Consider the following 17,521-nt stretch of genomic DNA (forward strand, 5'->3'; position numbering starts at 1 on the left):
ACACTTTAGGGAAACAACAAATACCTTAACGAAATACCTTAAGCCAACAGCTATGGTAAGCAAACAACGATTTACAGCAGCAAACATCGATTTACAGCAGCAAAACAACGATTTACAGCAGCAAAACAACGATTTACAGCAGCAAAACAATGATTTACAGCAGCAAAATATTAAGCAAACAGCAAATATGTTAATCGATCGATCGAGATGATGAAGACGATGGCAACAGTCGATCGAGATGATGGAAACATCAAAAATTAACCCTAAAAATCGATCGAGATGATGGAGATGATGGCAACAGTCGATCGAGATGATGGAGACGATGGCAACAGTCGATCTAGATGATGGAGACGAGAGCAATAGTATCGATCGAGAGCAACAGTCTTGCGTTGAGAGAGGCACGATAACAGGGTATTGGATTAATGAATAAGAGACGTTGAGAGAGGCGTGAAGGGTAGGGTGTGTCTTTTACCTGGCTTAATCTAGACAACATAGGTTTCTCATCTGGGCGAATAAGCCCATTTCTGGGCGAATCAGCCCAAGGTAAACAGTCCTCTTTGTCTGTCCGAATAAGCTGATTTATGCACTAAGCTCGTTAAGCCCTTAGTAAACAGGCCCTTAGTCTAACCACGATTTATAGAGATAATGCTCATTTGAGAAAAATCCTCCAACTAGATTGTGCATTTTTTCGGGGAGGATTTCGTGGGGAATTGAAGGCTTCACCGAGTATAAAAACTGGTTGAAGCCAACTCTAAAAAAACACAAACAAAAATCAGATTTTCCTTCTACAATCGCTGCTCTCGAACGCTCTTTTTCTTCTCTACCAATCTCTGCATCCACCGTGCTCTATTTTCGTTTTGATCGCTGTTCATAAACGAAAAGTATACTGCATCAAATTCTGGGGCTTTGCGACTAGCAGACTCACAGCAAGAAAAGAGTTTTAGTATAAAACCTTAAAGGACAGACTTTACCGTGCAGATTACGATTAATCGGCAGTTTAATCAGGTTGGTTTTATATTAAGTGCATTGTATTTAATTTATGTTCACTTAGTGAACAATTTTGATTCTACTCCTTTCTTTCATTGAATCTATCGCGAAGGATAGATTCAATCTGTGTCAATTGGTATTGTGGGTTCTGAGCACAAAAAAGTTATCATCTTTGATATTAAAAGTTTTAACTTTTCCGTTAAAGATTAAAAAAAAAAATTATAAACGTTAAAACTTTATTTGTTTCATCTATCTTACTCAAATTAATTTTCAACATTCTTTAAGATTTTATACCGTAATGGACACCGGAAATTATCGAATTATTAATCAAGATATGATGAAACTCGAGAAATTTGACAGGTCTAGTTACACTCGTTGGACGGACAAAGTCAAGTTCATGTTGATGGTGGTGAAACTCTATTATGTTATGGACCCAAGCCTCCCACCTATTCCCGAAAAGCTGGTCCCTAAACCAAGGAAAGAACCGGATAGACAAAGAGTTGCCGATCTAGAAAAACTGAAAATGATTCGCAATGAAGAGAAAACTCTTGCTTGTAGACATATAAAGAATGTTTTGTCAAATCGTCTGTATGATCTGTATTCCCTGATTACTTGCCCTAGAGAGTTGTGGAAGACATTAGAATTCAAATACAAGTCACAAGAAGATGACACTAACAAATATCTTGTGTCTCAGTATTTAAGATTTCAAATGATTGATGAAAAAGCAATTCTAGAGCAAGTGCATGAGCTCCAAGTTTTAATGAACAAACTGAAGATGTTTTCTATTGTTATTCCTGAAATTTTCCAAGTAGGGGCGGTGATAGATAAACTGCCTCCATCTTGGAAAGATTATTCTAAAAAAATGATGCGCAAAACCGAAGATTATTCTTTGGATGATTTGCTAAAACATCTTCGAATCTAGGAAGAGGCACATAATCAGTATAAGAGAGGCAAATCTTTGATGAATGCTAACAGCGTGCAGGCTGGAGGCAAAGGTAAGGGAAGGGCCGGAGGTCCAAATAGAAAGTGGAACTTGGGTCCACAAAAGAAGAGTTTTAAGAGATCTGGTAATCAATTGAACCCAGGGCAGAAATTTAGAAGGGTCGGAAAGTGTCACGTCTACGGAGAGACAGGACATTACATTCGTGAGTCAAGGATAGAAAGTCCGGACCATCTGCTGCTAATTCTGTTGAGGGGATTCAACACCTTGTGGCGAATCTCCACATGGAAGAGATTGATATGATCTCAGAGGCCTCTACAAGGATTGTGGCTGGAAGAGGTGGCTGGTTCTTGGACTCTGGAGCCACTGTTCATGTTTGTGACTCCAGGTCCAAGTTTGTTAAATATGTACCGGTTCGAGACACATAGGTCTCTGACACAACTACGTGAGACAACTAATTGATGATGGTACCATAACTATTGTGTTTGTCAAGTCTTATAGACTTGGCAGATCCACTAACCAATCCCCTGACGAGAGACTTGGTAGGGTCAACAACTAGAGACATGGGTCTAAAGCCATGTAGAATCAGTTAGTTATGGAGACCCAAGTTGGATATAGTGCTCCTATCTACCAAGTTTAAAGGGTAACAACAAGTCACTTGACTGATAGAAGGTACTATCAAATGATAGATCCATGTAAGGTGAAAGATAGTACGACGTTGTCGAGAACAAGGATGAGTCAATCTCTTAACAAAGTTTAGAGGCATCTTAACAACGAAGATGTTATAGAACTTTGCCTATATGACTTAGAGGTGGTGCCACCTCAAACAAAGAGTAGTGGTTTCTCTTTTAGTAAGTCGTGAAACAGGGTTTAGCGCATGACCATATTAGCACTTAGTGAGAGAGCAAGGTTGATAGATGATGTATGTAAGTAAGCCGAAGTGGTCACAAGATTCAAGGTTTAAATTCTATGGATACCATTGGATTGATCCCTTCTTGCATACTTACATTAAATAATGTTTAATCTTAGTGACACCACTGTAACATTATCTACTATGAATGTCAGAAAACTTTCCAACCTGGTGGGGGATTGTTGGAAATTTTGTGGGTTGGAAGTTTGTCTTCCATCCCACATTGGTAGATAAAGAATTTCTAGAGAAGCTTATAAGGCTTTCTTCTAGAATTGGGTTTTGAACAAGTTGATGGACTCATGATGGGGGTCTTGAGTGGAAGGACCAACACACACGCGCGTGTATGGCCGTGCAAGATTCGCGAAAGTGGCGCAAGGACTTTGCACTTTGCACCAGAGCAGAAGGCCTCACCTCGAGCTCCGAGTATCTTTTTGGTACAAAGTTGAGAGGAGAAGAAAAATAATTTTTTTTCTAAATCATTTTTCACTTAGTCTAACCACGATTTAGAGATAATGCTCATTGGAAAAAAATCCTCAAACTTGATCGTGCGTTTTTCGGGGAGGATTTCGTGGGGAGTTGAAGGCTTCACCCAGTATAAATACTGGGTTGAAGCCAACTCTAAAAACACACAAAAGAAATCAGATTTTCCTTCTACAATCGCTGCTTCTAAACGCTCTTTTTCTTCTCTACCAATCTCTGCATCCACCGTGCTCTATTTTCGTTTTCATCGTTGTTTATAAACGAAAAGTATACTGCATCAAATCCTGGGGGTTTGCGACTAGCAGACTTGTAGCAAGAAAAGAGTTGTCGTATAAAACCTTAAAGGACATGTTTTACCGTGCAGATTACGATTYATCGACAGTTTAATCAGGTTGGTTTTATATTTAGTGCATTGTATTTATTTTCTCTTCACTAAGTGAACAACGCTGTTACTTCTCCTTTCTTTCATTGAATCTATTGCGAAGGATAGATTCAATCTGTGTCAATTGACACTCTATTGAGGTGTTGTGGTTTCTAAACACAAAAAGTTGTCATCTTTGATATTAAAAAATTTAACTTTTTCATTAAAGATTTAAATTTTTTAATAAAGGTTAAAACTTTATTTGTTTCTTATATCTTACTCGAATTAATTTTCAACATTACCACCAATTGAATATTTTTCAAAGAAAAAAGAAAAAGACACATTGTCAATGGTCACTGTAATTCGTGATTTCAGTTCATGTTTTGGTTTCAAGATATATCATCAAAGAAAAGTGTTAATATATTCTATTGTAAAGCATCGAATTTGAAGAAACCATAAGTATTTATATAAAAAATGCCCTCCGGCAATAGTAATCCTATACAAACTTGTATTTTAATATTTATGTAATAATATTTATCTAATACTCCCTATCAAGATGGGCGTGAATGGATATCATGAAAAGCCATCTTAGACAATAGTCTAGCAAGTTTATGATGAGGAAGACGTTTAGTGACCATGTTGGCCAACTAAGAATGAGTTCAAATAGGCATTAGTTACACAACATTACTTTCGACTTTCTTTCGAAGAAAATGACAATCTATCTCTATGTGTTTCGTCCTCTTGTGTGAGAAAAACAGGATTAGTAGCTAATCGGATGGCGGAGTTGTTATCACAAAACTTCAAGGCTGGAGAAGAAATACGAATGCCAAAATCTTATAATAGATGTTGCAACCACACAAGCTCACAAGTGGTAGTTGCCATTACTCGGTATTCAGCCTCCGTAGAGGACCTAGCTACCACGTTCTGTTTCTTGGAAAGCCAAGAAAATGAGAAACTAGTGAGTCCCTAGGAAAGACGCAATACCCCATGATGGATTGCCTTGTGTTTGGACATGCTGCCCAATCTGAGTCTGAAAAAAGCCTTTAACTTGTCTCAGAGCCGATATCACAATGCACGAAGCTGCATGGAGTTTTTAGCAAAAAGAAAAATACCTCGCCCATGATTCTTTTTAAGCAACCGAAGTAAGTAACTTGCATCTTGCATATGAGGGGTATAGGGACTACTCATGAATTGACTTAATCGATTACTAGAAATGTAATGTTTGGTCGTGTTATTGTCAAGGTTCAAAAAGGCGTGGCGTGGGGCGAGGTCAAGCCTCAAGCCTTACACGCCACAGCGAGGATGCATCATTTTTCAAGGCGTAACATCAGACGACAAATTTGTACGTCATATATAGAATTATATATATATATATATATATATATATATATATATATATTCTATATATTATTCTAATTAGATAACGATACTAAAAAAATGTACATTCATATTAGAAGAAAAAAATCATATAGATTATTATTATAAAAATAGGTTTTTGATTAAATATTTAAAGTAGAACTTAGAACGGTAAGTTTTATAACTTCATTTTAACCGTGAGTCTATATCGTTTATGAATTTGTTGAACTGTGAATGATGTGATTAGCTAGATCTATAAAAATGTAAAATCTAAAGTTAAAAATGTAAAAACATAAAAGATAAAAAATAAAAATAATAAAAAATTTGGAAAAAATCACATGTTACAAATGACGTGCCGCAGCGAGCCATGACGCGCCTTAAGACGCCATGGCGTGAACCACGCGTTACAGAAACACTATAGGCCATTTTGTAACGGCGGAGAAGCATCTTGTGGCATATTGCGCCATGACACACCTTTTTGAACACTGATTATTGTAAGATAATTCAACCTACCAATCAATCTCCGATATCATAGAAAGACAGAATTTTAGGATCCACAAGACATGTATTTGGTTTAGTAGCTAGCCGTCCTGAATCTTCCAACAATTGAAGTGTATAATGACGTTGGAATAGAAAAAATTCCTTGTTTGGATCTCGCAACTTCTCAAGTCCCAAAAATATTCAAGGTGACCAAGGTATTGCTAGAATTTTGGAAACAAAATATCAATATACTTGGATAATTCAAGGATCGTGTATAGACAAAATCCAAGATCAAACACAAAATTTTCTTGCTTGTTTATTTACCGACGGTATGCAAAAGATCGTTACCTTGCAATGAATCGAAATCGTATATATAGTTACCGGCGGTTAAGTCGGTTATTTTAGTGGGAGATGTGTCTGTTCCCAACAGATGCAACCGTTCGAGAGTTGGGATCCATTTCTCATATACGTCTGAATTTTCGGGCCTGTGCGCTGCCCTGAACCCCACAAGGGCAACTCCCCTTGACCCCGCCTGCTGACCGAAGGTGGATCTCCTTTAATCTTGGGCTCCCCTTTAATCTGGTAACTCGTAGGGATATCCATATATTTATAACCAGTGACCATGTATTTGTGACATCTAGTTGAATCAATGGCCATGTATTTTGTGCTGCCAAAGTGAGTAAAACCTTAATTGTAACCAGTTTTGAAACTGGGGAATAGGTATCAACAAAATCTAACCCCTTCTTGTTGTGTGAATCCTTTAGCAACTAGTCTTGCTTTGTAACGCTCAACACTTCCATCTGTGTAATATTTCACTTATAAACCTATGGAAAACCCACTAAATCATGTAAAAAGGGACGACACTCCCAAGTGTTGTTGGCGTCCATTGCATTCAATTCTTCTTGCATAGCACATCGCCATTCAATATTTGACATCATAAATCAAACGACTTTCTGTATGGAGATTGATTATCTATAATAGTAGATGGAGTAGGATTGATTAAGTAGGCAACTCTTAACACGCATTTTGTCCACAATTTGACGGTAACATTAGATTGGAAAAGTAAAGAGCGAGGCACATTTAGTAAATGTTGATGTTTTCTTTCGGTTACGAAATTTTGTTTAGGTCTCTCAACACAAGAATATTCATGTATGATGCTTTTTTGACCATACAATTCATTAAATTCTAGTTTCTTTTTTTAGCATTATCGGATCTAAAGGTCTTGATCTTTGTATAAATTTAGGATCTAATTCGGATATCAGAAGGATTACCAGGCCTTTACTTAACTTATGAGATTAGTTGAGTAGGCTTGCCTTAGTTATCTGCTATAAGATAACTAGTTTTGGGGCTTTCGACATAAAAAAGTCTCCTGCTCCCTCTGAAAGTATCAACTACCTGAGGCCCTTCAGGATGGGATTGACTCTTTCAGCTCGTCGGGTCCTATTCATGAATAGGCAACGCTCTTTTTCCCGACGTGCCCAGGCTTACAGCGCCTTTTAGCTTTCTTCAGGATTTCGAAATCTTCGAACACCCAATGCCCGAGGTTCCCCAAAAACCGCGAAATGTGTCAACATCATATTTTAAACCATTGGATTACCGTCTTGACATCATACTTTTGTCTGACTAAAAAAAACCCATGTGAACCTAGCGCAATCATCCACAATTGTCAAAGAATACTTGTAATTATTGTAAGATTCAATGTTATATGGATCCCGAATACCACATTGTATCAAATCAAAAGGCTTAGTAGACATTTTATTGAACAAAAAAAAGGTAACGCTTTTTGTTTTGACAAAGGACAAACAGTACAAGGTTTATTTTCATTGTGTCTGATCACATGCAACCTATTGTCAGCAGCCATTGATGAGATGACTGTTGGGAAAATTTTCAAAATTAAGTAAATAGGTTCAAGTGTTTTGGGTTGAGTCTTAGGAAGAAGAGAAATTTGGATTTGGTAGGTTTCACCTTATCCCACATAGGTGAAAGAGTGGAATAAAAATGGGTATATAAGTGAAACAATTTTCTATATGTTAATTTAATATATATTGGAAATGGTAGGGGTTTGCATAATTATTTTTGACAATCGTGACGGTTCATATAACACTTGTACGCGTTGTGAACCATAGTGATGGTTCAACTGGTGGTTAGCAACACTTGATACAAAGGCACCTGCTTGAACAGCATGACACTTTGAAGCGTCACAAATAATAACTGTTGGTGTTGTTTGAATAAGTTGCGACGGGTCAAACGTCGCGGAAGGTGAAAAACTGTCAATTCGTGACAGTTCAGAGAGTTGTCACTTATACCTGTATATACCTACTTATAAACACCAAAAATAAATTTTCTTTTCATATACCAAATTAACCTAGAAGTATTTTTCTATAGAATCATACTTTTAGGCTTCTTGAAATCCTTGATTACTCAATAGTCTGATCGGGATTATCACTACTTGTGTGGTGTTGATAATCTACATACTTTGTTTCATTGTATCTTGAGAAGTAATTCGCCATTAACCCAAAGCACCTACGGTGGGAGCGAATTTGCTTTAAAGATAGAGAGTTTACTCGCCTTGAAAGCAATAAGTAGTAGATTTAATTTTAGTCATTTTATATCTCTAGTTTAGAACCCCGAAAATAACAATCTTAAAGCAACGATGGACACGAAAAATCTCCAACAAATATCATGTGATATAGTCAAGTTAGAACGCTTCAATGGTGGAGGCTTCAAAAGGTGGCAAAAGAAGTTGCAATTCTTATTGGCCACTCTCAACGTCTCATATGTGTCACCAAACCGTATCCAGAACCACATGACGATGAGATACTAAATGCGGCCCGGGAATGTCTCAAGAAATGATGATTTCATATGTCGTGGTCACATTCTTAATGCTATGTCCGGTCCTCTTTTTGATGTTTATCAAAACATCGAAACCGCGAAAGAACTTTGGAACGTTCTCAAACAAAGGTACTTCATAGTAGACGCGACAAGTAAGAAATTTATTGTTTCAAACTTTAATTCTTACAAGATGCTAGATTCACGCCCTATTATGGATCAAATGTATGATATTGAGCATATTCTAAGTATGTTCACACAACACGATATGAAAATGAATGAATAGATCCAAGTGGCATTGATCATCGACAAACTCCCTCCTCCATGGAAAGATGTTAAGAAAAATCTTAAACATCGCAAGGACGATATGTCCTTAAATAATGTGGAAAATATCTTCTCATTGAAGAACAATATCGGTTGGTGATAATCCCAGTAAAGATTAATCAATTTCAATTCATGATTCAAAGAACACTTTATCAATTGATAGAAAATGTAGAGAGAGTAGAATTGTAGAGAGAATTCTTTCAATGCTCAAATTATATTAGATTGCTTCAAATATTACAAATGATCTAGACTACTTACAATTACAAGAAAGAAACTATTTATACTAGAAAAAAACTACAAGAGAATATAAAGCTTGAATACAACATTTTAGCACATAGCATTGAACCCAACATTCTCTCCCTTTGGATTCAAGCTCTAGAAATAGAATCTTAATCGTTTAAAGCCCAGATTTGTCTCAAACCTTCTAATTACATTCCTGTACTGTATCTTTTCATCAAGTAACTCCAGAGCATTTATGAGCAAGAACCTTTCTCTTAGATTCAAACTGTTAGACCCTGATGCTTTGTCATTTTGAACTTTTCTCAATTCAAGCTGCTTCCTTACAACCTTGATTGTTCCATCACTGTACTGTTTGAATTCATTGAACCTCAAAAATCACACCAAACTCTGGATCTTCAAGAATCATGATTGAGGATAGCCATCAATATCTTTTAAATCTTGATCCGGCACTTTCAGATTGACCTTCTTTTGGTTGCTTTCATATCCTATCTGAACATCAATAACTGAAGACAATTTACTCTGACATCTGAGAAATCTTTTGATAGCTTTAATCCCTCTGACTACTCCTTCCAATCTGACAGTTTGGTTTCTGATCTTATTGTACATAAACTCTAAGTCTTCTAAGTACATATTAGAAAAATCAGCTTCACTGAAATACCAAACTTTACCATCTTGTCTGATGACGTATAAAACTAGATACCACGCTCTTACAAGCTTTATGGCTTCCACTTTCTTTATCGAGATAATTTGGTGCTTCGTTCGTATAAAGTGAGTAGGTTGACGTTTTGCTTTGAGGAAGTACTTGTATTCTTTGCGATATTCACAAGTTTCTTTGTGAATACCCAAGACTTTTTCAGAACTCAAAACTTTACGATGACGACAAAAATGTCTGAGTACAAGTCTTCTAGATAAGTTTCTCTAATTTTTGATCTATCCCACCCTGGAGTTTGAAGTTTATTTGTAAAAAGCACATATCTTCTCGAAGAATGAATACTCGAAGTTTGTGGCACTAAAGATGTACGAGGAATACTTGATGGATCTGAAAAGACTGGTTCAGGATCTTCTTTTAGCTCAAACTGAAATGAAAAACTTGATTTCTCATCATTCAAGTCAGCTTCAAAATCAAATAATAAATCATCTGAATCACCAACTACATCTTCAGGTTCAATATCATATTCCTGAACTCCACCAACTTCTTTTGAGAACACATTATGAAACCAATGTTTGCTGACAAACACAGTAACATCCTTGTTTCTACTGTTGAAACCTCCGGCTTTTCAACCATCAACTCGATCTATGGGTCTGGAACAATTGTCATCTCCAAGCCTGTAATCCTTTCACCATATTGAATAGGATTTCATTCATTTATCTCATCAGACTCGTCACTATCAACCAACTTAGCTCCTTGACTTCTCGAGGTCTCAGCCACTCTTTGTTTGTTCATCTCCTCCTCATGGTGATCAGGATCGTTTTGATCATCATGCCTTCGTTTGAGTGTAGTGGCTTAAACTCGGCATGAAGTTTCAAGAATCAAAACTCTTTCAAATAGTACATCAATGGAATTTTGTAGATTCGCAACTGATTGGGTTGAAGAAGCAATTGTCGAACCAATCTTTGACAAGCTTGAGACAACAACGCTTTGAAAATTTGCAAACTCTATGGATCGAATGGCTTGTGAATCTTCCATTGATCGACGTAGCATCCCGACCAAATCTGCATCAGCCGAATCCATGTTCGATTTTGAAATCATTTTACCATATAACATAGACTTGAAGTCATCCACCGAGTAGTTAGGTTCTGTCTGCGGTTGAGGTGGTGGCGATGGAGCACGACTTGTTTCTTCTAAATCTGGTTGTTTTCCCTTCAAAAGTCTTTTTAATCCATAGATCTCCTCCATTAACGTATCCTGTATAGCCTTTACGGTGCCGTTAAAAAATTTCCTTGACACAAAGTCTGGTAAAGTAACATGTGGATCACTTAGATTACCAGTTGTAACAACATTTGAGTAAACTGTTGTACCTACATTCAGCATTGGAAAAATGTTAGCACTGGTAGGACTTCTAGCATGTCCTCGTAGAAAGTCGGATGACTCTACTCGAGTCGTTCCAGCTAGTTTACTAAGAACAGCGGATGGAGCAACAGATGCTTCTGACTCGTGTGTACCTAAATAGTGTATAGGATCTAGACTCTAAGTGCACACAAATGAATTCGTAGACTGGGGCTGGAGTCTACTTGTTTCAATATCTTGTTCCTCCGAGTGAGGAACAAATAGACTATGAGCTAAATCCCCGTAAGTAAGGAACAAATAGATTGTGAGCTAAATCCCTGTGAGTATCTGAAACTACCACCTGTTGGGAGGTGTTAGAGTGGCTTGGAAGGGTGTGCAAATGCATTGCTAGGTGGGCTATATCTTCTTCAATGCTGACATTCAACGGATGAACGTCAATAGTAAATATGGGTACTCGGCTTCTCCTATAGGTTTGGATAGGAACGGATATTTCTTTCAAAGTTCCTGTCACACACTCTTCATCTTTTTGTACTTCCCTCTCACTCAACGTCTCAGAATTTTCAACTAAATCCCCCTATTCCATCTTTATTGACTCCACAATATTACGTTTTTCACCTTCGTAGTCAAAATCAGGAATCTCTTCACCAAAATCACATTCCATAGATGGAATTTCTTCAAGATTCATGAGATTAGCACCATCTAGATTTTCATCATTGTTGTTGTTGTCGTCATCATCATCCTTATCATTATCATCTTGTTCATGATGAATGTCTGAATTAGTTTCAGTATCTTCCGAACTCGAAGAAGTTGAGGAAGTACTGTCTTCAATAGCTGCTTCCTGATAAGAGTCTCCCCCGTCGAGCCCCTCTGTATTTCATTTTCCCTCAGTGCACAACCCTGTTCAGATACCCCTTGTACCTGAAAAGCACATTGGGATGTTGTAAATCAGGTTCTCAAGTACTTAAAGAAAACCATGGATTGTGGTTTCGAATATAGTGGATATCCTTCAGTATTGGAAGGATACACTGATGCAAGTTGGATCAATGATCAGGAAGACTACACATCCACATGTGGTTGGATTTTCACACTTGGTGGGGAGCAATGTCTTGGGGATTAAAGAAACAAAGTTGCATAACAGATTCTAATACGGCAGCAGAATTTGTTGCTTTAGCTTCTTGTTGTAAAGAAGCAAAATGGTTAAGGGACTTATTGATCAACATGCCCTTATGGCGAAAGCTGATGCCACCAATTTCTATACACTGTGATAGTGCAACTACACTATCAAGGGCATACAACCAAGAGTATAACGTTAAGTCCAGGCATATTGGACTTAGACATAGACAAGTAAATCAGTTAATAAATAATGGGATGATCACTATTAGCTTCTTGCAATCAAGTAAGAACTTAGCAGATCATTTCACAAAAGGATTACCAACAAAACTAATTGAAAGAACTTTGAGAGGATGGGACTCAAGCCCACCTATAAATAGTCACTCATGATGGAACCTTGTCTTGAAGCTTGGCATTTCACCAAGACTCAAGATTAAGTTGAAGTACATCATTTGAATGTGGCTGAAAGTTCTGCAAAGTTTTGAAAACCATCCCAAGGTCAGCAAAACTTGGAACCGTAATGTAAGGACATGTTGAATTTAGTTCTTAATGGACTTGTAACACAGTGTGTGTTGGAGTGTTTGAGTTATGGGAACACTCTTGACAAGGTCCACCTATCTTAATGTGGAAGTGAGGCCGCTTCTTATAAGTTAAAAGGCTTGGCTCTAAAAACATTCTAAGAAATTAAGATATAGACTCATGGCCAGTCAACAGGTCGGCTTATAGTGATTGGATGAATGAGAGGAAGGATATGCGTGAGGCGTTTTCGTCTAACATATAAAGGAAGATGGTTCAATGACTTTGGTTCAACCATTCTTATCCTAGTTAGACTTGAGCGCTTTCACTATGTAAGGGTTTAAGGTGCAAGACTCCACTTTTACATATGCATAACATCCCCAAGGATTTTGGAATTTGTTTAGGTACAGTCGTGTCGGTCTCTTTTACAAAAATAAGTCTATTTTGAAAATGGTGGGGGTTTGTAGGAAAAAAATTCAAAATTAAGTAAATAGGTTCAAGTGTTTTGGTTGAGTCTTAGGAAGAAGAGAAAAATTGGATTTGGTGGGTTTCACCTTATCCCGTATAGGTGAAAGAGTGGAATGAAAATGGGTATATAAGTGGAACGATTTTTTATATATTAATTTAATATAAATTGGTAATGGTGGGGGTCCACATAATTATTTTTGACAACTCTATAAGTGACATCACCAAATAAATAAGTGTGTGAAAAAGCAATCATGACACTTGTATGCATTGTGAACCATTGTGATGGTTCAATTGGTGGTTAGGAACAGTTGATACAGGCACCTGCTTGAACAGTCGCAACGCTTTGAAGCATCACAAATAATAACTGTTGGTGCTGTTTGAATAGTTGCAACTGTTTGAAAGGTAAGAAATTGTCAATTCGTGACAATTCAGAGGGTTATCACTTATACGTATATATACCTACTTATAAACACCAAAAATAATTTTTCTTTTCATATACCAAATTAATCTCAAAGTATTTTGCTATAGAATCATACTTTTAAGCTTCTTAAAATCCTTGATTACTCAATAGTCCGATCGGGATTATCACCACTTGTGCGGTGTTGATAATCAATCTACATACGTTGTTTCATTGTATCTTGAGAAACAATTCGAAATAACCCAAAGCACCTACAGTGGGGGAGAAATTGCTTTAATAATAGAGAGTTTACTCGCCTTGAAAGCAATAAGTATTATACTTAATTTTAATCATTTTATACCTCTAGTTTAGAACCCCGAATATAACAATAAGTAGATAGATCACATTTATTTCATCATGAACTCAAGAACATACGTGTGTACGATGTTTTTATCCTTGCCAATCATCATCTTGGTGATTGAATCTTGAATTAAGACAGCCATAATGAAAGCACACCACCAATTTCTTGTCAATAATTAACACTGTAATTGAAATGAGATTAAACTGAAATGCAGGAATGTACAGAACATTTTCTAGGACAAAGTTTCCTGGAACATGCACATCCCCTACTAGATGAACTGATACTTGGTTTTGTTTGGTAGAGTTACCTTTGGGCTGTCAACCTTTCTGATGCTCATAAACACGTTAATATCGTTACATGTGTGGCTCCTGAATCTAAAATCCAAATGCTTGATCTATGATTTATTGAATTAAAAGATGTAGAATAGTTTGTACCTGTTGTGTTATCACTTTTAGGAAATTGTAGCATCAGCCATGTTCAGCGGGGTCATGTGACCAGATAAAGCCTCCATCTGTTTTTGACGCTGTGAAGAACTTCTTTTTTGTATTATGTTTGACAAATATGGGTTTGGATATGTTTTACTATGATCATTGGATATCGCATTGTACGCTTTTGGTTGTGTTTTAAATCGAGGAGGATAACCATGGATCTTGTAACACTTGTCCATAATGTGCCGCGACTTTTGGCAATGAGTGTATAAGGGTCTGTCCTTTATGATTCCACGTATTAATTTATTCTTATACGAGCTTTGATTTTTTAAGAAAATTCAACACCCGGTCCAGCCAGGGACCGGTTATACATAGGTCCGATTTATTTTAGAAAAATAAGTTTTTATGATTTAAACCTAACCCAACACACGAGTTGTTTTTGACCATCTCTACTTGATCCTACATGGAAGAAGAGATACAAAATTGGAAGGCCCAAAGATGGCTTGGATAGGCTTGCTCCATTTGAACTTGGGCTAGGCCTTTTTGGCTCCTAAATTCATGTTTATTTATTTATTTTATATTTTACATAATATAGTTTGGATAGACATTTGGCTTACACGTTCAAAAACAGTTGGGATGATAGTTGAGAAGGAAAACGCATAAATACGTTGTTTTTTCCTACTCAACATCTCTATAAAATCGTAAATTAAATTCGTTAGATTCAAGTTTTCGTGTAGGGTGATGAAGATAACTCTTGTTAGTAAGCTTTTACCTGGTAAGTGTTCAGTAAATAGTCCCTAAGTCTTCCTAATATCATTTTAAATATAATCGAGTTAGATAATTGCTCTCAGTTTCATTATTAATTCCATTTTAATGTTTTTCAAATGTATTTTATCTTAGAGCAATTGTTCATCTTTTAAAACATTTAGGGGTCGTTTACCAATTACTTACCGAATAAGCGCTTACCGGTAAGAGATATTACCCTCGTTTACTTCATCGTGTAACATTCTTGGTCATGAAAATTGATTGTCGGTAAACGTCTTAAGCCCCGTAAATGCTTACTGGGTAAGAGTTGTTTCCCACATTTACCGGATAAGACTCTTCGGTCCTTGCCTTGCCTCGTATTGGCTAAGCTTCTTGCTCCGGGTCATGCTCGGTCAATAAGATAAGTGATAGCAGTAAACGCTTACCTGATAAGAGTTTAGTAAACGAACCCTTATTCCATTTGAGCTAATTGTGTGTAGTGTCACCCATCATACTTGTTAAAATGCAATGAATTTAGTGCAGATGCATCAAGTTGATATGTGAAGAAACCAAATTGCAAAGGTAGCCTAAACTCACAACTGAATCTCTTCTACCAATTCGGTGCCTAATGAAGACAATTTTCTCGATGTCGATGAAGATGACGTTGGTAGTTTAGATCGTTTATCGAGGACCTTAGCTTTGATTGATCATTAACGATGTATCAGTGCATTTTGTTTGTCGCTGATAGCACTCTTAAGACATCTGAAACTTCATTATTATATTGTATTTTTTTGCTCATAAAAGGTAGTAGTGTTTACCGTTTACGGCATTTTCATAAAACTATTGCCCATATTTCGTTTGTTAATCTGTGAATGTTTACCAATATGTTTAAATTCTTTTTATCTTGTTAATTAATAAAAATGTTACAAGAATTACAATCATTTACAGAAGTATTTATAAATAAATAAATAAATAAAAAATTACAAATTTTGCTATTTGTAATAAAATTACGTTCATTTCATTTTAAAAGTTTAAGATTTCATATCTCAGGTATTAAAATAAAAGTTTTGAAAATAAGTTATCCAAAATAAGAATCAGACTAAAGTATCGTATGTAATTTAACAGTTAAAAAATGGAAGGCGACCATGTTTTTGAATTAAGTAATAGAGATTGATAGATTAAAGGTCAAAATTCTGTTTCTAGATGGGATGAATTTAAGAAAAAGTCCATATAAAAGACCTGTGAAAGGGATGACAACACTTGAATACGTCATGGAGTGTGTATTTTAAGAAAATAGATTGAAAGCGATGCTTTCACACGTAAACCGTGTAAAGGGAGCTTGACCCAAACTCATTATTTTTTCATAAAATGGCCCTCGACATTTTCAGTCTTTTTACAAGTTCTTTTATTTTCTACTAAAACTTAAATGCCTTTTACTGATATTAGGGATGCTCATGGTTTGATTTGATCGGATTGTAGATATTCAGATAAACCAACTCAATGTTTGCGATTTGAAAAATCTTAACCTAAATCAAAATGCAACCCAACCCAAACCTTATATAAGTGTTGGGCGGATTGATACTTTGATACATCAAAATATTCTTCTAACTTTGAATATGTTGTTTTCTCTGGTCTATTCATAATTTTTTTTTCATCATCAACCATTTGGTACCACTTATCCATACTTGTTAAATCTTAATTATATCACATTTAATTAATTTTCTCAATTTGCATTGTGTTCAAAGTTACTCAATATATATACAAGGAAGTTAAATAAAGATGGAGAATAGATTGAAAATATATGTGTATAAAAAGGGTAAGTAATGGTGCAATTGTCTAATGTACATATTAATAGAGACTCAACAATCATATCAAATTCAAGAAATAAAAAGATATCGTGTTCATCGGGTTGAGTTGAGTTGGGTTCGAATAAAAATAAACCCAATATCAACTCAATACTTATGGTTTGAAGATTTTACAACTCAATTAAACATAAGGTTGCTTCAGGTTGAGTTATTCTACATTGGGTTGATCGGGTTGGTCGAGTTTTTGAGCATCCCTAACTAATATAATGACATGTATCCACCTCATTCCCTCAAAACATCTCTTAGATCCATCTTCAAGACCCAACAATAACTCTTTCCTGTTATTCTCCGACTATCATCTCTAGCCAAACCCCCACATAAAAAAATCCAAATACAAATACAAATACAAATACAAATACAAATACAAACACGAAAATCAAATCCAAATCAAATACAAACACCAAAATCAAACCCAAATCCAAATGCAAACATCAAAATCAAACTCAAATCAAGCTTTATTCATAATCTGAATCAAACCCCATTTTCCAAATAAACGATTAATTTCTCAAACCCCATAGCAGAAGGTCAAAATTATTTTAGAAACTACAAAATCCAAGATCTTGTTATGACATATGGTGAGCCTATAACATTTACTTAAAAACAACTCATTTTTGTAAACAAAAACAGAACATAACCCATATGGGGTAGAAGGGGTATAGGTTGTTGTAGAAGGGTTTTGGTCAGAAAGCAACCCATACCCCTTCTTAGGGCGGTGAT

The 17,521-nt window shown here is 36.1% G+C and overlaps 1 protein-coding gene across 1 annotated transcript; it reads left to right on the forward strand.

Moving 5' to 3' along the window:
• Positions 1 to 1,285: 1,285 nt before the first annotated feature.
• On the forward strand, positions 1,286 to 1,909 carry LOC112509098. The gene has a single exon (XM_025113968.1). The coding sequence runs from the start codon at positions 1,286 to 1,288 to the stop codon at positions 1,907 to 1,909; it is 624 nt and encodes a 207-aa protein (XP_024969736.1).
• The last annotated feature ends 15,612 nt before the right edge of the window (positions 1,910 to 17,521 follow it).

The sequence above is a fragment of the Cynara cardunculus genome (assembly GCF_001531365.2).
Source record: "Cynara cardunculus var. scolymus isolate 2C chromosome LG 3, CcrdV1, whole genome shotgun sequence".
Classification (NCBI taxonomy): domain Eukaryota; kingdom Viridiplantae; phylum Streptophyta; class Magnoliopsida; order Asterales; family Asteraceae; genus Cynara; species Cynara cardunculus.